General features: G+C 46.5%; 1 protein-coding gene across 2 annotated transcripts in view; it reads left to right on the top strand.

The window, feature by feature from the left end:
- The window catches only part of Dock1 (dedicator of cytokinesis 1), a 437,833-nt gene that overhangs the window by 384,519 nt on the left and 32,297 nt on the right, over positions 1–21,017 (top strand). For both annotated transcript variants that reach the window (XM_013021945.1, XM_013021944.1), the window contains exons 36-42: positions 2,602–2,642; positions 3,967–4,057; positions 6,696–6,815; positions 14,953–15,042; positions 15,855–15,959; positions 20,548–20,689; positions 20,812–20,890. In XM_013021945.1, the coding sequence (XP_012877399.1) occupies positions 2,602–2,642; positions 3,967–4,057; positions 6,696–6,815; positions 14,953–15,042; positions 15,855–15,959; positions 20,548–20,689; positions 20,812–20,890 (668 nt within the window). The remainder of the gene's footprint in view (positions 1–2,601; positions 2,643–3,966; positions 4,058–6,695; positions 6,816–14,952; positions 15,043–15,854; positions 15,960–20,547; positions 20,690–20,811; positions 20,891–21,017) is intronic.

Genomic DNA, 21,017 nt, shown 5'->3' with positions numbered 1-21,017 from the left:
CATGGGACCTATGTTTCTTTGGGCCTGGCTTACTTCACTTAATATAATTTTTTCCAAGTCTTTCCATTTCCTAACAAATGGGCAATGTCATTCTTTCTGATGGAGGCATAGAATTCCATTGTGTATATATAACACATTTTCTTGATCCATTCATCTACTGAGGGGCATCTGGGTTGGTTCCACAGCTTAGCTATGGTAAATAATGCTGCAAGGAACATAGTCGTGCTGGTAGCTCTTTAATCTGTAGTGGACATTCCGTTGTTCACGCAACATAAAGCAGTGGGTGCTTGGTGACTCAGTCATGTTCCCCTAGTACTTCCCTGCAGCCACAGGCACACCGCAGCCCTCATGCTGGTGGGATCATCACTGAGAGTGCCGAGATACTATTTGATGGGCACCCTCAGCCTGAGGACTCTTTTCCCAGGCTGGTTCATACGGGGCTAGGGCCAGAATTTTCAGTCTTAGATTCTGTTTGGGTCATAAACAGCACAAAATCGAATGTAATGCAGATGTCTTAAGTTCCGCAAATCAGTGCTGAGGCCCAGCTCCCACAGTGTCCCTCTAAGAGTTACGCTTTGGGCCTGGCACCTGGCCGGCCCTGGGGAGGAAGGGGGCGGGGAGGATATCAGGAGGGTCGAGGGGCTGAGCGGACAAGAACTCCAGGAGTGCCTGAGCAGTATGATCGCTGACGTAAGAAACGCAAAGTTTTATATAGAAATAGGATTTGAGATGAGTGTGTTCTAGCTGTGAGAGGTTTTGAAGTGCTGGGAGAGAGCAAACCTCAGCCTGGGCAGAAAATAGAAGCCATTCCTTCTATCAGAAAGGAGGATGAGGGTCGTATGATCTCACAATGAATGACAGAAAGCTCAGGAGAGAAGGATTAAAAATAAAGAGCACAAAAGGGGGAAGGTGTGGAATGGGAGCTTGTAACTGCTGGCGAAGGAGAGCTGGAAATGAAGCCTCGCTCTCAGCCTTTGGTGCAGATTCTCTTTGTTACGTCGCTCTGAGTTGTCAGCTGAAAATATCCTCATTACCGACCACATCCTAGGATCTGGGGCACATTAAAATGTCAGATGCTGGTGCATTTTTCTGAACGTGTCCCCTGCTTACTTTCTATACTTATTTATCATTTCTTTTCAGAGAGATGAGCCATAGAGGCAATGCCATTTTGAGCTAATGAAACGAACAAAGGCTGCCTCATCTTAGTGGGTCATTGTGAGTCTTCATAATGCTTGATAGTCACGTCTTCCCTCGGGCCTGGAATCTAGAATTCTAGCAGCGTTTTTTTCAGGTGCCAGATTTCACGTGGCAAGTAGCTGCCATGTTTCCACTCTGTAGGCCTTGTTAGGTGTAACTCAGGCTCTGTCCTGATGCATCATCTGTGATTAAGATGTGAAGTGTTTAGAGGCGTTTGCATGAAGAAGTGGAATTGTGATATACGTGCATCTGCTCAGCTACAAGGCACCTTGCTGTAAGATGTAGAAACTGCCATTGGTTCGAATCTGGTAACCCACCTTTCTTCCTGAGTGCATGTACACAGGGCCTTGTTAAGTGTCTGCCTGTCTTACTGTGGTTCTAAAGGTCTGTCTCCAGTGGTGAATGGTATTCAATGGACATCACTGGGAGGTACCGGGAGGTAAATGTAGATTCTTTTTTTTTCTTTCTATTTTTGTTGGTTCTGGGGCTTGAATTCAGGGCCTAGGTGCTATCTCTGAGCTCTTTTTGCTCAAGGCTAGCATTCTACCACTTGAGCCACAGCTCCATTTCCAGTATTCCGGTGGTTCACTGGAGATAAGAGTCCCATGGCTGCCCAGGCTGGCTTTGAACTATCACCTCGGATCTCAGCCTCCTGGGTAGGTAGGATTACAGGTGTGAGCCACCAGCACCTGACTAGATGTAGATTCTTAACTTATGTAACGTGTCTTTCGTTACCTTTAAATACAGGTGGCGGGTGGCTACTGTCTTGGACACCTGAGGGCTGGAATGCCACAGAAGTTTCTCTGGCTCTTGCTGAAGTTAGACCCAGCACGCTTCAACTCATGTTTATGACGTTTCTCTACTTATTCTCAAATTGTTTTATTTTTGTACTAGTAGTGGGGTTTGAACTCAGGACCTGAGTGCTGTCCCTTAGCTTTTTCTCTCAAGTCTGGCACTCTAGCATTTGAGCCACAATTGCACTTCCAGTTTTTTTGGTGGTTAATTGGAGATGGGGGTCTCACAGCCTTTCCTGCCTGGGCTGGTTTCGAATGTGAAGCCTCAGATCTCACCTCCTGAGTACTAGGATTACACCTGTTACTGCTTTATTTAAATGATGTTACAGCGGGTAAGAAGTCATTTATTTGGCCTGTACCTTGTTTTTACTGAAGGCAGATTACTTCCAAATAATAGAAGCAGGTTTTAGTCACCAAGTGTCAAAAGCATAGGAAATGTGGTCCTTAGAAAAGCCAAAAAAGTGCAGCAGAGAGTGAGATGATTATCAGAGTTGATGGTTCTAATCCATGTGGGTCTGTTTCACCGTGTTTGATACAGGCTGAAGAACTTTGGGTTATTAATGTATTTGCGGAACAGACTTCCTAAAACTGTGGTGGCTTTTTTTTTCAGAATTTCTACAAAGAAATTGAGAGAGAAGAAATGTACATAAGGTAAGCTGCTGCAGCTGCTGTTTACTGTAATTGCTGTTGGTGAGAACCTGCTAAGAAATGTTTTAGTTTGCAGATCATCATGACATCTCTGAGATCTTGTTTGCTGGGGTGCTGAGATGCACCCTGGTCCTTGTTTAAGCTTGTCCGTACCAACACAGAATTTTGGGAGAGGCAGAGGGTCTCACAATTAGCCAACTCAAAATCCAAACTGATTATTTCAGAAGGTTTTTGTACCTTTTGGCCAACTCCTATGGTGCTCTTGAAGAAAGATAACATGATAAATTTTAATGTTTCACAGTAAGTCAGAAGATCAAATGTGAAATCCAGTAATAAATTTATGAGAAATAGACAATGTAATTTCTCAGTTCACTCTTCCTTAGCTGACACTCTCTTCCCTTGTTTTCTGTGTCTTTCTCTCTCAAAAGAGGAAAAATGCTTTGCCTTGACAGAGGGACTCTGCCCCTCATTGGCCTTTTTATCCTCTGTGATGCCCAGCGCATAATTCAGACTGAGAGTCCTCGTCTGGCAGGCAGAGGCCCTGGGTTAGACTCCCAACATGCATCAGTAGAAGGGAGGTACTTGGGTGAAGCCTCTTTCTTTCTTGGACACCTGGGCCCTATGTCAATAATTAGCCAGATTGTCACTTTAAATAATGGAAGGGCATTACGCCACGTGGCATTAGTGTTTACTGTGTGCTTCTGAAGATATGTGTAATTGTGTATTTTTTATTCTATTTTTGTTTTGCTTCTTTAAGAGTATAACATATGAATATAATAAACCGGGGGAACCATCAGTTTGCTTCTTTCATGGAAAATGTAGTTTGCTTTGTATGATAAGCAACCTTCCTTTCTTCATGGCAGAGAAACTCTTCCGATCACACACACTGTGATGGCTGGAACTCTTTGTTCTTGTGGGTTTGGATTTTGTGGATTTTTGAGATTGTGTAATCTCATTTCAAGTGTTTTGAGTAAAAAGTTGGAAAAGATGAAAGGAATAAGGACCTTTCTTAAAGTATAATTCTACCATGTGTGTCATATTCATTTTTGACCTAAAGAGAAGGTTAATGGAGGGCTTAACATTTAAAAATATATATAATTGCATTTGCATGTGTGTTATGTATGTATGTATCTGTGTTATTGCATTTACTCTTGTAGATTTTTGGTGAATTCTGCACCAAAAGTTTTCAAGATGTTGTGAATTATGAACACTGTAAAAAGAAGGTATAGATATGAGTTACTGTAGAACGTCGAATTTAGCTCCTGCAATCTTCGGCACAAATTACTTTGTGACATTTTAAGAATGTACCTGTATTTCATCATCTCAGGTATTTGTACAAGCTCTGTGACTTACACAAAGAGTGCGATAACTACACCGAAGCGGCCTACACCTTGCTCCTCCATGCGAAGCTTCTGAAGGTAATAAAAAGTTCTGTATATGTCTATCAATTTCTTGTTTAGATGCTAAGATTATTCAAAATTTTACCTTTCTGTGACAAATTTTAGTAGACCTGACGAAGAAGGTTTTATAGATATTGACTAGAGGCAGTGAAATAGGCAGAAATACTTAGGAAGTGCTTTGATTACAGATTTGGCCCTACAGAATGAGATTTAACAAGATGTCAAAGTGTCACAAATACCTGTCACTAGGCTATGGGCTGGAGGTTGTACAGTGCCTCATTTGTACCCTAAGACTCAGGAAGCATGGGGAGCAGCACTGAGAAGAAGGAATGACCCTGGCACTGTGGCTAAATGATAGAATGAGTCACACCACTGAATATTCTTGCAGTGAGAATGGAGGCTAGATCATGACATTTCTGTCAAGCTGTTCTCTCTGAGACCTCTTTAGTGTTTGCTGTCTTAGCCTCTAAAAGAACATTGCTCATGAGCATTGATCTAACACAACATCTTTCAGCTCTTAGGATTTCTTTTATTATGTAGATAGATTTAGACATAGGCTTTTCTGTTTAATACTGATATGTTCATGTTCTCTCCAATGTCCAGTCTCAGCATGGTTAGTAATACAGAGTCAGTCTTTAATAATAAGTAGACTAGGTGGGTGGGTAGATGGATGAAGAGACAGATGGATGATAGATAGATGATTGGTTAGTGGTGGATAGATGACTGGATGGATGGATGGATGGATGGATGGATGGATGGATGGATGGATGGATGGATGGATATGGAGATGGATGGAGTGTGGAGATGGATAGATGATATCATGGGATGGTGGTTGGGTGGGTAGAGAGATGTATGGATGAGCGTGTGTGAATGTAGGGGTAGAAATGGGTGTATGTGGAAATGGGTAGATGATAAGTGAGTGGATGTAGGAAGGAATAGGTAGATGAATCTGGAAATAGATGGGGAAATTGCTCAGACAGGCTTTAGTTTTAGAATTTATCATGTCAGCAAGTCATTAGATTATCTTTCTCCTGATAGCCTTTTGAAAATTCAAAAAAGAAATCTGAACTGGCTAAAACAAAGACTAGAACTTAGTCAAGTGATCTTCTCCAAGGAATCTTATTTGCAAATCTAGGCCAGCCTCCTAGACATCACAGGCAGGATCAAAAGAAGCCAAAGAAAATGACATTAAAATAGGCTGAAGTGATGTCTGTTGAGTAATGGGAGTTAAGGAGCTCAGCACTAGGAGGTAAAACTCCATCAAGTCTGCCCCAGCCTTCCTGATTCTTAAATCCGCTGTAGCTTCTGTAGCATAAATACACACCGGCTGCTCTATAGTACTTGACTGAGGTAGTTTACCTCCGTGTCAAAGCGAGAGGGCTCAGTGTGGACCAAACAAAACAGTGGATTTCTCTGGACTCTCTATCCATCTTCCTCCAGGCAAGCGGGCTGAAGGCCTCAAAGTCATCTAAAGCCCTTCCAAGCCAGCCTGTCTGAGGATAGAGATTTCAAAGGGCTTGTATCTGGTGAGAGCCATGGCACTATGAATTCTGATAGCCCTCATTTATTAGAAACCTGAATTTTAGTTACAAGATGTTTTTGTAACTGTGAAGATCTTTTTTTTTTAACACTATGGAGATTAAAATAGGTTGACAAACTGCTCATTCAGTCTTCCTCTCAGAGAACATAAACTTTGATATGTTCATGAGAATGTAGACCATGTATACGTGCATAAACATATCATTTGCTTAATCACTGGATTTATGGGGCACAGATGGCTCGTCACAGATTGTCTGACTGCCCAAATCAATCGGCCCAGTTATCTTTTTGCTGGGCTCTGACTTCTTCAGTGGTGGATATTATGTAATCTCCCACCCCGTTCTTTAAACTGTTACATTTTGTAATTTTTCCTAAATATATTTTAATATTGCTATAAATATGAATTTAAGCTGGTTGACTAAGCAGCAACATGATTTGTATTCTTATAAAAACCAAGCCTCTAGCTCCTTTTGGCACTAACAGTTATTGAGATAGTATCTCTACTTCCTGCCTGGAGTTCAGTCCACCCATTTCAGGCTTTGCATCATAGCTGGAATGATGGGCATATACACCCATGCTCAGCTTCTTTCTGTTGAGAGGGAGCCTCACAGATTGTTCTAGAACTGTGATCCCACCATCCTCAGGCTTCCACATAGCTTGGGATAACAAGCTGGTATCACTGCACCCAGCTTTGACCCAGGCTGGCATCAAACCACAGACTTCCTGTTCTCAGCTTCCAAGTTGCTGGGATTGCAGGTGTGAACTATGTACAGGTGCTCCACTGACCTATACCCTGTAGCTAAAAATCCTCCATAGAATCGTCTATGCCCAGCCAGAATACTTAGAGTCAATAAACAAGGGCCCCCAGACAGATGTGCTGCCCTGCATTCTCAGACCTCCACAGATTGTTGACATGAGCCCCACACCCTGTCCCTGAAATCCCCACTCATGGAGTGGAGAGCTCGTTCTGATTCTGACCCACGGGAAGCCCCCCAGCCAGGACCAGTCTCTGGGGCCTTCCCCCCATCAGACTCCTCCCCCTCAACCTCCCCTTCCCCAGTCCCCATCAGACCCCACCCACTGCCAGGGCCCTGCTCACTCTTGCTTTTGCCTGCAGTGGTCGGAGGATGTGTGCGCGGCTCACCTCACTCAGCGGGACGGGTACCAGGCGACCACGCAGGGGCAGCTGAAAGAGCAGCTGTACCAGGAGATCATCCACTACTTTGACAAGGGCAAGGTAAAGAGAGAGGGGGAGAGAGGAAAGAAAACCTGTGAGTTTTCTTGCTTACTTTTATGCGTGCCTCCTACAGCACTGTAAACACGTCTTTTTAGTGCATGACGTTTGCAGAGGCAGAAATGTGTTACAAATTGAGTACTGAAATGTTTCATGCATGCGTGTTGCTCTAGCCTGCACTTCTAAGTAGGAGCTTCTTTCCTTTTCCTTTTTGTTTTTTTTTAATCAATAGCCTTTTGTAGGCGCTCTGGATGGCCAGGCTATGGAAGCAGCATTCTGACCCCTCTGTGCTGGAGCAGTGGGTGTGGCCGTGGTTTGGACGTGTCTTTGTGCGTTTCCTGTCATGGCATTGTTTGTTGTCACAGGTGTTCTCAGCTCTGGTCACCCACACTCTTGTGATTTAGAAGTCCCTCAGATCTGACACCACCACTGTGGCATCAGCTCCCTCTGGGACTGGATTGTCTGTCCACTCACCTCAGGGCTGATTCGGGTCACTTGAGGGAGATGACAGTGGACTCCGGGAAGGAGCCTATGTTCTATTCCCCGGGCTGCTGTAACAGAGGACCAGAGGCATGCAGCTTTCAGGAGCAGAAATTCATTCTCCCAAAGTGCAGGGAGCTCTGAGCCTGAAGTCAAATGTCAGCAGGGCTATGGGCAGAGCATGCTCTGGGCCCTTGGCTTGTGTCCTCTGTGGCTGTCTTACCATCCTTGGCCCTTGTTTCCTGGCTGGCTCATCATGCAGTCTCTCCCAGCTACATCTCTGTGTCCAAATTTCCTCTTGACTTACCATTGAATCACAGCCCACCCTATTCTAGTTTGATTTAATCACGTCCCAAGACCCGGTTTTCAGAGAAGGTGGCATTTATGGATACTGGGAGTTGGGACTTGGTATCGGGGGGACACACGGCGACCCACAGCAGCGCTTGTCCCGTTCACATAAACCAGACCCCGTTAGGAGCAATCACTGTGGCACCAGCTGGGGATTTCCCTGTGTCTGACATGAGCGTTCCCCTAGCTTCTGTCTCCCTTGGTCCTTAACACAGGAAAAGTTGAGAATCCTCACAGGAGCCTGTGTCCTGAGTGACACTTCCAAAGAAGGGTCAGCGTGCCATGTGGACTCTGCCCAGCCTAGCCATGGTGCAGCAGATACCTCCCTTCACAGCACACAGGTCTGGCTACTGGCGCGTTGTCAGGAGGGGCTGCTGCTCTGAGCTTCCCTTTGTTCTCCTTAAGCACCAAGAAAGCTGTCAGTCTAGCCCCTGACCTGGCACTGCCAGGAAATGGATGCTCGCTCTGTGTCCTCCGGGACCGTCACAGGTGGTCAGTTACACCAAAGGCAAGAGATAGTGAAATGTCAGGAGGGTAAGTGAAGGCCTGACAGGCATACTTGTACCCCCGTGTCATTTCTTTGACTGTGAACTAGCTCTCAGAGTTGGGTAGTTCAGGGGGAGAACATGGAAGGAGCTGGGGGGATCCCTGTAGCTAGCCCCTGCATTGTAGGATAAGGAAGAAGAACACAAAGCAGAGAGGGAGATGGACAGGCAGAAACAGACCTGTAAACGGAAAGAATCAAGAAAATGTAACATCATTTAAAAAAACAAGTTGGAGGGTTCTTTTATACCTAGGGGTTTTATTATGAAAATTTAGAATTATATCCCTAAGCAATGAATTTGTGTTGACCTTAAGTCTGTCACAATCTCATTTTTTTTAATTTCCTGGGTTTATGAAGATCAGTCACATTGACTCCTGGAGAGGTAAATGTCTGCCCACCGTGGGCGGTGAGAGGCTCTGAGATCTGCAGCCATTCCACGCAATTCTGCCCTATTCACTCAGACAGTATAGATCTCTAAACAAAGGCATGCTGCTAGATGCAGCCCATCCTGCACCCACTGAGGAGCTCTGGCCCCAGTCCTGAACTGGTGATCATCTGCTCCCTGGGCTGTCAATCTTGTTTCCAGTAAGCAATGGCCTTGGGATCACAGCTCCAATGGCTTCTAAGAGGCCAGACCTCAGGTGTGCTCTTCCCTTCCTTTCTACATGCCTCTCGCCTGGAAGGAGGGATCAAGCCTACCTCTCAGCCCTCTCATCGTTCAGGACATGCTGCCTCTTCTACGCACGCTCTCTGATCTACCACCCTGGACTTTCTCAGGTCTTCCCTGGGCTCGGGTGCTTCCTTCGTGTTTGCTGTCCTGTTGTGGTGTGAGACCTGTCACACCTCCTTGTCTTGTTTCCACAGCATTCATCCCTGCCCAGTTGGAATGTACATAATGGGAAAGACCACCATCTCTAAGGCAGTCCACACACTCATTGGTGTGTGTGTGCGCATCCTGACTCAGACTCTAAGCTTCTGAGAAGGATAAAGGGCTAGCCTCTTCTCTTCTCACTCCCCATCCCCTGTGAAGAGCTGCCACGGTCCCCTGCCACGCTGCCTCTTAACTACATGTGCCATGAGCAGGCGCAGTCTCACGCCGACTTGCCTTCAGCACCCTGTTCGCAGTAAAGGTTGTAGACTGGACAAAGACAGAGTCTTACAAGCTGGCCCTTACTGCCTAGTGTCCTATAAGCCTGTTAATAATAGCCATCTTCAGTCCAAATGATTGCAACAACTTACTGAGTGAGGGAGCAGGCAGGCTGGCATGCAGAGATTGCCGCACAGACAGAATTTACTGGCTTAATGGAAGGCCCGGGCTCCTCCAGGCTCACATCTGAGCAGACGCCCCTGGACCCAGAGCAGTTATACCTCAGGAAGCATCTCCTCGCTTTAATTTTAGACCTGGAAATTTTAAGAAATAGAATGCAGTTTTGACCTTTTTTAAAAATATATTCGAGTAGGGACCTTAATAGCATGGTTGAACGTAGAGATCAATGAATTGTAAACAAGACTATGAAATGGAAGTGTTAGCTCAGTGTGACAGCTCCCTGACTCGGTTCAGCTCCATGGATACAGCTTCGCTGCGGGCTGTGGGAGTCCTGGTGTGGTGAAGGAAGTCTTCACTAAGTACTTACTGCTTGGAAACAATAGACATTCTCAAGCTAATTTGCCCTTGGAAAGGGAGGCCGTTCCTGCAGGCCTGGCCACTCCACGCCCTGGCAGGGGGCAGATCCAGAGGCCCCCACGCCCATGGCTGCATCTCCAGGTGCATGCTGGGAAGCCCAGGGGCTAGGAAGAGGTGGGATTTGGAAGATACTAAAGTTTCCCTCCCTTCTGCTTCTTTATTCTGGACACTCTGGCCCTTGAATTATGTTCTGTTATTTTTCTGTATTTCTTCTTCACGAAAGCATTCTCCTATTCTTGCTTTCCCACTGGTCTTTTTTTTTTTTTTAAAGTTGTGAATGTCTTTCAGTGTAGCTCTTGGTCTCTTAATCCTTTTTCTTTCTCACCATAAAACGTCATTCCCATCTGCCTCCCTTTTCATTCTTGAACATTTCCTCCTTCCTGGGCTAATAATTACTACTTGCAGCCTCCCCGGTCCGCTCTCACCACCCACTGCAGCACCCACCCTCCCCTTCCCCGCCCCTCAAAGCCTTCTGTTGAGCTTTACCAGGGTGGCAAGTGTTCTTTTTCTGAAGGTGCTCTCAATTGTCTGTCTTATTGTGTCTGGTGGAGGCCTAGTCATTTTCAATAAAGCCCTTAATCCAAGTACTTCACTGAAAATTACCAGGCTTCTCTTTGGAGGTGAGAAAGGAAAATAGCAGCTGCACTGAGAGGAGAATTTAGCCCAAGCTGACAGCCAGTCATGGTCCACACCGCACCACCTCTGCAGCCAGGCCCCGCCTCGCTGTGTGTGGACAGAGGCTGCGCAGCCATTCCAGCCACACGGATGTGCGAAGCCCTGCTACTATCTTCAACTGGGGCTCTGTTCTCTTTTCCCTTAAAATAACCCTCCTCTGATAAAGTTCACACTTCTGCCTTGTACCGAATTTGAAAAACCATGCAGCTTGCTGGCATCATTTGTGAACTAAATATAGGGGTTGGGGAACAAGTTTCCCTGTTTGATGGCATGGTTGGCTCTCTTTCCTAAGAATTAGGGACTGGAGTGTTCTCATCCTTTGCATTTCCCTGGGAAGATGCAGTTGTCATTAAATGAGCTCAGGTCTGCTTCATAGAATGCTCTTCCAAATGAACGCCCAACATTCCTATAACGTTTAGCCAGAATGCCTTCCACTAGCCAGAATTTGGCCTGAATATTATTATTATCAATTATTATGGAGGTTTATTTATTATGGATTTTTTATTAGAAAATAATCATGTTTTCTCAAGGCCTGAGAAAGTCACATTTTAAAGCCAGGAAAGCCACTCATGAGGCTCTAGGAGCAGCTACAAGTTTCTCCTTGCTCACATTGTGACCAGGGCCACCCTGCACCCTGAACTATAGAGACAAACAGCGGTCTCCCTGGAGGCTTTGCGTCCAGCCGTTGCCCGGCCCTTGTACCACAGGTAAAAGCTCCCCCACGTCTGTTATAGGTAGATATGCGTCACAGGTGGGAAGGGGGTACAGAGACAGCATGTCCCCTCCTTCTGGAGCTGGGGGAGGGGAGGCTTCACAGAGCTGGTTCTTCACAATCAGCAAATGAACAAAAGGAGTGACATCACCTGGGCCAGTGGGTGGCATCTCAGCTGTGTCCCACATCCACAAGTTCTGCAAATGAGGGTGAAGCAGGAGACCACAGACAGAAGACTAGAAAGGACACGTACAGACAGAGGTGGTCGGCAAGGACACTGAGGTCACCTGGGTCCGGTGAGGGTGAGAGAGGGTGGAATGCAAAGTGTGCCCCGTCCCCGGCGGACTCCAAACCTGTGTATGGCCTCCATGTGAAGAAGGTGAAGTCACACTGGAACCAGGAGCATCCAAGGTGCCTCTTCAGCTGAGTGATTCAGTTTGTTCGTTTTTTGTGTGTGTTTTTGAAGTGACTGACTTTGCAGCTAGCTGAAACTCAGGCGTTAGGACCACATGATAATCTGGGCCTGTAGTCAACTTGGCCACAACCGTTGGGACCCTCCTCATAACTTGTAACTGACCTGGGACCGGAAGGATGGCCACTCTCGCCACTGGCTGGGTGTGGTGCTGACTGAACAAGGCCTCCCGCAGGTTTGGGGCCACCTTGCCCTCCCTGGGTCGAAGAGACTTTAACCAGAGCTCAGATTCTCATACTCCATTGGCATTAATCCACTTCACCATCAGAACTGTGTAGGACTCTGGAAATTCAGAGAGTGATTGAGTAGGTCTAATTTTCCAGTCATTGCCAGGAAAAGACAAATGGACCATAGATGAATGGCTGACTGTCAAGCTTCTTTGGTGAGTTACTCGCAGCTAGCAGCAGCTAACAGAGTCACCCACCAGAGGCCTGCATTAGTGGCGAGAGACTGTTGTCACCATTTGACTATCCATAGCTCCTGGAGATCTAGGCCATCCTCTGACCAACCTGGCTAGCCCTAACCTCTGTAAGAAGTCAGTTCCCAATAATACATTCTTGATGGCCACTCTTCCTTGGCCTAAGGAAGGTGTTCCTCAGAAAAGAAAGTTTTCTGTTCAAGGAACTGGGAGAAATGGAACTTCCTGCAACTGAGAGACTCAGAAAGATGGGGAAGATTATCATCTCAAGAAAATGGAACCAATCATCCTCTAGTGAAAAGCAGTAGAGGCCAGAACGTGCCCAGGAAGCCAGTAGCTAACAATTTCCAAAGTGCTGTAAACTGGATTAAGGAGTTCCGATCAGAAAATAATGCTGTCTGCTGATACGAGCTTTTTCATTTGGGGCTGCGTAAACCTGCTAAGCCTATAGCTCTTCTGAGAATGGAGCCCAGCGGTGTTCAGTGGGGAAGGTTAAAGTGATTCTTTCACCGAGATAATCTAAATCCCGATCATATCGAATCTGTTTTCTCTCTGGCACAGAAATATTTTCTAAGGTACTCACATTGGAAATATGAGTTACCCATACTCTTTAGAGCACTGTCCAATTAAAAGTAGATGAAAATCTCCTCCGTGTGAAAGCCTTTAACACACACGGAGAAGGGAATGAGGAATATGTATTTATAGAAAATCTGATAGAAAACACAACCACATAACCTCGGGGCTAGCTGGATAAGATATTTACTCAAGACTTGTATTTCTTTTAAAAACAATTGCTTTTGATATGTATCTAAAGTACCTCGTCTGTCATTTAGGATAAAGACAGATTAAGCTTTTACTCCACAGTGAATTAGAAGCTCTAACATTCTCAGTAGCTAAGAGAATGTACATTAGCTTACAGGAAACTAAAGAAAAAGAAATCCCAGAAAGGAGGCCTACCAGGAACAGTAATGTTGTCTTTGAGATGGAATTATGCTAAGAGAAGCACGAATCACTGGAGCTTAAAAGAAAACTTTTGAGTTTTCCTTCCTGGGAATGTGGGCCGGGGCTCTGGAGGGAGACGGGAGAAGGATCTGGGGATCCAATATAGATGTTCAAAGAATGTAAGCCAGTGTTGAACCAAAGGGAACATGGGGCACACTCGGCCACAGGCAGGGCTTCTCTGCCACCTTCTCCCATCCCCAGACACCAGCCCTCTTGCAACTTCAATCTGGGCTTTAATCTTGTTTTTCAAGTATTAAAATATGACTCTCTTCCTTTTTTAAAAAAAATCAAAAATAGATGAGTAGTTACGGGGAAAAAAGGATTTCAGTAAAACAGGCTCTTCAGTTCAGTTAATAAATTGGCCTCTCCTAGGTCCACTCTGAGAAGGAGATACAGACAAGCCTGGGGAAGGCCAGGGTCTGGGGGAGGAGCTGGAAGTGCGGGGACTTGGGCTTCAAGATGAAGAACATTGGGGAAGATGGAGCTGGGCGAGGCCAACTCCAACAACATCCAACTCCATCCAACAGCACTTCAGTGTTGGATGCTGTTGGGAGAATTACTTGCCAGCAATGGGGTAATAAAGACCTAACACGACCAAGTGGATCAAGGCTCAGTCAGGGAACACAGACGAGGTGGAAGCACCTCTTGGCCCATGCTGCAGTCATGGTGGCAGGACGCACCGCAAGGGTCTTCGGTGTCCCAGCCAGGTGTGCAAGCAAAGCCAGGATAGAAATGGGCAGCTTGTGTGAGGGCTACTGCTGGGATGGTGGCCATGGAGCCGCAGGGTGGGACTCAGAGCCTAGAACAGTTTGCAGGAGGGTGCAAAGCCTTCCTGGTTCCAGGTCATCAACCCTCAGTTCTGTTTGCTGAGCGTGCTGTGCAGTTGGGGTGTAAAGCGGGCTTCCCGGGGGATGGGTGTTTGGCCTCACAAGCACCTCAGGTCATCTTGAGGAGGAATGGTAAAGCGAGTTCAAGTTCTGCTCCCTGACAGAAAGTTGGAAGTCATGGCCATCCTGGAAGCATAAAGGAGGACCAGTAGCAGCCAGAAAGACTTCCCAGAGGAGCTGGGGGTTCCTTCCAATGCCCATGTGCTTCCCAAGTGATCCTCTTTGTTTCCCAATGCAAGGGAAATTGAAGCCGACTCTGGAGCAGAGGGCCTCACATGCCAGAAGTTCATCTGCATGTCATGAGGCCAGTTGTGTGGAAAGTCCCTTTGACATGATGTGCCCTGTGGAGCTCCTTCTTTTCAAAATGAGGGCAGGACTTCTGTCTGCACAGCATGCACGCATGAAGCCAGCTTTTTGCATGCTTCAATCTGGAGGTGAAATAGACCCTGGTCTTTTCTGGCAGTTGGTGCTCCGGGATGTGGTATTTATTAAGTGTAATCACAGCTCAGACCCCTTGTTCCCACATAAGTGCCCCCCCCTTACAGCTGCCCTTCACCCTGAAGTAGCTTTTCCTTGGCATTGGAGCACACGAACAGATGGGCCTTGGTAGCCATGCCTGGCAACTGGACACGGGGGTAGGGGGTTAAGGACAGGTCAGCAAGCTGCATCCCCTTAGGCTGAGCCAGCCAGCGTGGGGGGTGGGCAGGGGTTGACCAGTTTAGTCAACAGATGCCAGATCCTGAGCCAGCGGACAAGACCCTCACAAATGCTTTATTTTCCCAGCATCATTCTTCCACGATTTCAATTAATCCGGTGTATTTCTAAATCGCTGTGTCGTGAATGATGTTGTTGCCTTTGTAATCAGACTGCATGATTCAGGTTTGTGTCTGGTTTTTTTCTCCTCCTTGTAACTCGCAGATGTGGGAGGAGGCCATCGCCTTGGGCAAGGAACTTGCCGAACAGTATGAAACCGAAATGTTTGATTATGAACAACTCAGTGAACTGCTGGTAGGTCTTTGCTTTTTTTTTTTTTTTAAAAACGGAACCAAGGCAATGTAGGCTCTCTTTGTTGGAGTTTCTGTTTGGATGATGGGATCCACACCACCCCAAGCATTCTCCGGCCTGGTCCTCGGTGGTATCTGCTGACATGATTCTTCTACATCTGCTAGTTGAAAATTCACTCTGTATACCCACGTCAGCTGTCACAACCCAACACGGAGTGATCCGTACCAATTGCTGAGCTCTCCTGTGTTAGTGGTCTGGAGGCCCAGGAGGGGTTCTTTGACCCCTTTCTGAGAGGGAGTCTATAGATGAGAGCCAGGCCTCTCTTCTGCCACAGAAGCTCTGTAAGTTTCTAATGACTGCTTTTCCAGCCATATCTCTTTTGTATTCAACAGATCACCATTAGGATGCTGTAATGTTTGTCATTAATTTAGAGCAGAATAATGCCATCCTTTTAAATTATTCTTTAATATACTCCATGCCTGACTCATAGCACTGAAAAAAGCAAAGCACTAAGGGCTCATCATTTCATCAGAAGAGAAAAATCCCATCCGGTGTCTCTGGTCATTGAAAGCACCTCAAAGTCAAAATTGCTGTTATGTATTTGTTCAGAATTCTGTGCTAAAGTAAGGGAGGATGAGTGAGAATTAATGTCAGAACTACTGGATATTAAACTGAGGTGCAGGTCACTGAACCTCCTCCTACCCCGTGAATATTGCCAAGGCTCAGAAGCCCAGAGGAAGGACCTAGAGGAATGGATGTTCTTATGCTGTGCTCTATCCTGAAATGCGGATTGTCTTTTTCTTTCTTCCTTCCAGAAAAAACAGGCTCAATTTTATGAAAACATCGTCAAAGTGATAAGACCCAAGCCTGACTATTTTGCCGTTGGCTACTATGGACAAGGCTTTCCTACATTCCTTCGGGTAAAAATTTCAATTCTGTTTTTTCCTAGCCAGGGTGGGTCTTCCTCGGGGAGATGCCTACCATTCTGAGGAAGGTTTGGTGCGTCGCAGCCACGGCCGTGTGGGTAGCTGAGCTGTGGGCGGATGCCCACTTACCCTGGGAGGGGTGGGTGCTGTTGTACCCGTGACCCAAATCACTGGAACACCAGCCAGGCACCCATTTCCCCATGCTCACAGGAGCCTAGGGGAGGAGTCTGCAAGAAAATGTGCCCTGGCTGCCTCACAAAATTGTTTCCATTCTGTCAAATACAGTCTTGGATGTCACTGGTTGTGGGAGCGCTGTTCCTTGTCACTTTCCGTGACGTGTTTGGGTTTGTTGGTCATTATAAAAGTGATATACAGAGCAGTTACAGTTATGTAAGTCAGGTAAAGAATACACATTTTTGGACAATGTCACCCCTTCCCTTGCTCCCTTCCAGTTTTTTTTCCCTCCCATCCCCATTTCCAACATCGTGTGCAGTGGTACCATTGCTTCATTTGTTCACCCTTTGTTCTTCCACTTCTGTGCCTTCCCCCCTTACCCTATCTGAAACAGAGAAATGAACCAGCAGAACAGAATGAAAAAAAAATAATGGCATAAAAGATACACTTCTTGTTTCCATTTCCTGGAGTTCATTTCAATAACTATGATTTTATATGAGCTGAGCGCAGAGGCTTTGCGCCTGTGTTCCTTTCCTAAGAGTGTCCTCTTCAGTCCCACTCACATGAGTGCCTAGTCCTGTATCATTTACCATGACCCAGTGTATTTTAGATCTAGCTTCCATATATGAGAGAAAACATGCGCTCTCTGAGCTTGGCTTACCTCACTTAACATGATTTGTTCTAGGTCCAACTATCCCTGTGAATGACATCATATTATTTTTTCTAATGGCTGTATAAAAGCCGTTATGTTGGGATCCACTTCTGTACTGTAGGGCCTCTGGGCAGACGACATGTTTCTGGGACATGTGGTTTTCTCTTGTCTTGGGAAGCCCACTGTGCGTCCCCTGGCTTCAGAAGTATGGAGATCTGCACCAGGAACACAGCTCTCTGGGGAACTGCAGCCACCTTGGATCTTGCTGGTCCCAGAAGTGTGCTCTCAGCTCCTGTGTTTCTGGTCACAGGGGATCACTGAGATACGAGATCTCTCTTCACGCTGTGCCCAGGTACTCAGATGCTTCCACACTGAGGACATGCCATTCTTTAGAGAAGCGAACCACATAGTCTGACCCGAGGGTGAGGCTGGTCTGCCTTGTCCCTCGGAGTCCTCCGCGGGTGCCGGGGTCGCGGCTGGCCAGCCTTTCCTGCTGCCCTCCTTGAGGGTCTGTGCCCCAGATGCTACAGAAAGCCTGCTGGCCCAAAGCACAAACACAGAATGTCCGAATGCCAGCTCTGGGGAGGGAGGAAATAGAAATTAACTTCAGAGCTTCAGATAAGAGACAAGCTAAAGGATAGAATGAGCTTGGAAGAGAAATCACTTACTGCCAGGCAAGGCTTTATTCATTAGCATGCGTGTCTCGTACCTGTGCCCAGAGGCTGTCTCTAACACCAGTTCAGCCCAGTGTAGACGCTTGCTATGCTGGGGTACGAGATTGGGTCCCTGTGGACCGTGGTCGCCTGTGATAGAGTGGCCACCAAGTACAGGTCAGCACGGGGTGATGAGCCAGCATCTGCCGGGAGCCGGGCAGCAGCCTGATTATGCCAGTGAGTGCCGTGGAGCCCGGCTGGCAGGCACTGCGGGCGCCAGGGGACAGTCCTGGGTCACCGCCACCATCAGAGGACAAAATGCAAAGTATGAATTGAGTCTAGCGGGATTGATTAATATTGAACTGACTTTCCCGCCACACCTGAATAACTTTGTGGGGCCAAAGTAATATATTTATTACGCTTCACAGATCACCTGGCAGGGGTCAGTCTGACAATGACACTTGCAGTTACCAAAAAAGTGGGTGGGATGCTTTGGGGACTTGCTGCGGCTATGGGCGCAGCCCCGAGGCCCCCGCCGGCCCTTCGGCTCTGCTTTACTCCACAAATCCATCTCTCTTTCCTGTTTTGTTTTTGTGTTCATATGAATATTTACAGTTCTTGCAAGGAATACATATCTATGACTGCGTGTGCTGTTCCTCCTGCTTTCACATTGGAAGGGACTACTTCCCAATGCAAAGCAATTGACATTTCTTGAGAACATTGTTGCTGCTTTCATCTATAACTCACTAGTGTTGTTCTATTAAAGCCTTTATATACATTTTTATTATTATGTCTTCTTCTAGCATGAAGTATAATAAATTCATGCTAGCTCGGTAGTAGCCTGCTGTATATCAAATCTTACTGAATTCTTGAAGTGTTTAGCTTTAGATACCTTTACAAACCAACCACGGTGTATATTTATATCTCTAATTAAGACTACAAATTACTTTGCTTTCTGCTGGGGACGTTATTTTTTTTCCAGAAAAATTGAACATTTTTTCTCCATCATGGTACTTTAAGGCATAGCTAAGTAGAATGTTTAGGGGGAAAAAATCATTCAATTGTTAGACAATCTGTAAAAGCTCAGAACAAAGTGGAACTTGAGAAGAGGTCATCTCAGTCCATTTTAGCTGCTATAACAAAAGTCCTCAGAGCAGATAATTGATAGAGAACAGAAGTTCCTCACCGTTCCGGAGGCTGGGAAGTCTAATTTGGTGCTGGAGACCTGGTGTGTGGTGAGGGCGTGTTCTGAACAGAAGAGAAGGGGAGGCAAGTTCCGAGGACCCCTCATGTCATAATGGCCTCTCCCGGCCTTTCAGTACGGTCACCTTAGCAACCAGGCTTCAACAGGAATTTGGGGGAACACAATATTGAGATGGATAGCAGGGACAAATGAATTTTGGGGCATCTCTCTATCTTTTTGAAGATATGTTAATCAGATGAATCTTAGTTTGATTTCAGGCTGAGTCTTGGAGACAGAGATGCAAAAATACACAGCAAAATGTTGTCTGCCTGTCTGTCTGTCTTTGTATCCTCCTCTCAAGTAGCTCTCCAAGAATTACCACAGATAAGGCAGGGTTGCACAGATATTGACTGGAAAACTGCAGACACCCCAGAGCAACCTGGGGCTCTGAAGAAGTCAGCCCCAGACCCCTCCTCCTGAGCCCAGGGCTCCTGCCTGCTGTCCCTCGTTGCCCAAGTCTCCAGGTAGAGTCACTCCCCATCAGTGGTAGCTTAACACCTCTACCCGCTGACATCTGGTCATGACTCAGACCAGGTCGTGACTCGGTTGACGTTCAGAAGGTTCATTGCATCCTGGGAGCTCACAGATAGAGACTCCTTGCCAGGCCATTTACAGATTGACTGTGTCACACCACCCAGGGGTGGCCTCCCCCAGACAGTGGGTGTAAGGAAGCCAGCTCCCTACACCCCACCAAGGACACCGAGCCCAACCCTCGGTGACAAGCGCTGCAGACCCTCCCTTGGGGAATGGTATTAGAGAAGGACAAACCTTAGTCCAGAGCAGATGAACAGGGATCCACACAGCACATCTGACTGCCGCAGGGCCAGTGTTGCTGTTCACCCGCCCCCAGGGAGGCCAGAGACCGGCGCCTTTCTCTTCTGTCTGAGCCTCCTTTGCTGTGGTTCTACTAATCTCTTGTGATGTCTCCTGGTGGAGCACTGGATGGTCAGACTCAGGCTCTGAGGCCCAGCTTTAGTCTTACAAAGCCTCGACTTCTTTGGTCAGGACAGAGGCTTAAGGGGAAAGATAGCTACCTTCTGGCTACCTTCTATTTACCCTCTCTCCATCCTCCAAGTTCTTATGTGCGATCTTGGCTCTAGAGAGCTCTAGAAACCAAAGTAACCAAGACCTTATTAATAAGAGAAGAGCATAAAAAGGTTACTAACTTATAGGATCCCCATATGGATAACTTACTAGCGCATAATGCCTTAACATTTTAAGTAACTTAAGTCAATGTAACTAATCTATGCCCATTCAGCATGTTTTGAGATGGCATGGCCATAATTGCTCAGGGAGAAGACATGCACATGACATTCTCCTCTTGTCCTACCAGCCCTGAGCCTCTTTGACTAAGAATGGGGCACTGATTGCTTATTTCAAACCCCAGTCCTGGGTCTTGAACTCAGGGCCTAAACATTGTCTCTGAGCTTCTTTTGCTTAAGGCTAGTGCTCTACCGGTTGGCTTTTGGGTAGTTTATTAGCGGCAAGAGTCTCATGGACTTTCCTACCCGATATGGCTTTGAACTTCAATCTCAGCCTCCTGAGTAGCTAGGATTACAAGCATGAGCCACGGGCCTCAACTTCTTCATAGTTTTGTAATGGGTGGTTACTGCTAAGACTAAAGCTTATCACAAAAATTCAGTGATGTGAGGTTCATTGCTTCCTAAACCATATTAACTTAGATGGCTTTTGTCCACAAGCTCTTGATTAGTAAGAGCAATGCAATTACAAGTTGTTCTTAAATACTGTGACATTTGTAAGAAAACTGTCGAGTATGTCTTGAAGACCAGTGGCTTGGCCTACGATCTTTCCCCGGTCCTTCCCCGGTGGTGTTATTTAAAGATTGTCATGATTTTCTAGGGGAAAGTCTTCATTTACCGAGGAAAAGAGTATGAACGCAGGGAAGACTTTGAAGCTCGGCTATTAACTCAGTTTCCAAATGCTGAGAAAATGAAGACAACATCTCCACCAGGCGACGATATTAAAAACTCTCCAGGCCAGTGTATCCTTTAAGCGGCCGTGAGGCCCAGCGGGCTTCGGAGCACCGTGCATTTGGGCAGTCAGTGTGCTGCTGGCAGATGGGGGTAGATCTCTCCTACCTGTCCTTAACCCCCTTCCTCTCAGATATTCAGTGTTTCACAGTGAAGCCCAAGCTTGATTTGCCCCCTAAATTTCACAGACCGGTGTCCGAGCAGATTGTGAGGTAAGGATCTTGCTTTTCTTACCAACACAGCCTCTGCTAATAACACTACCTTCTGAAGGCTGAGTTTTGCCTTCCAAGAGCAATAGAAGTTGGTGTGCTCTAGAATCACAGGAGCAGGGGGCTGGGA

The sequence above is a fragment of the Dipodomys ordii genome, unplaced genomic scaffold (assembly GCF_000151885.1).
Source record: "Dipodomys ordii isolate 6190 unplaced genomic scaffold, Dord_2.0 Scaffold58, whole genome shotgun sequence".
NCBI lineage: Eukaryota > Metazoa > Chordata > Mammalia > Rodentia > Heteromyidae > Dipodomys > Dipodomys ordii.
The sequence above is the reverse complement of the archived record's forward strand: the minus strand, read 5'-3'. Positions and strand labels throughout refer to the sequence as shown.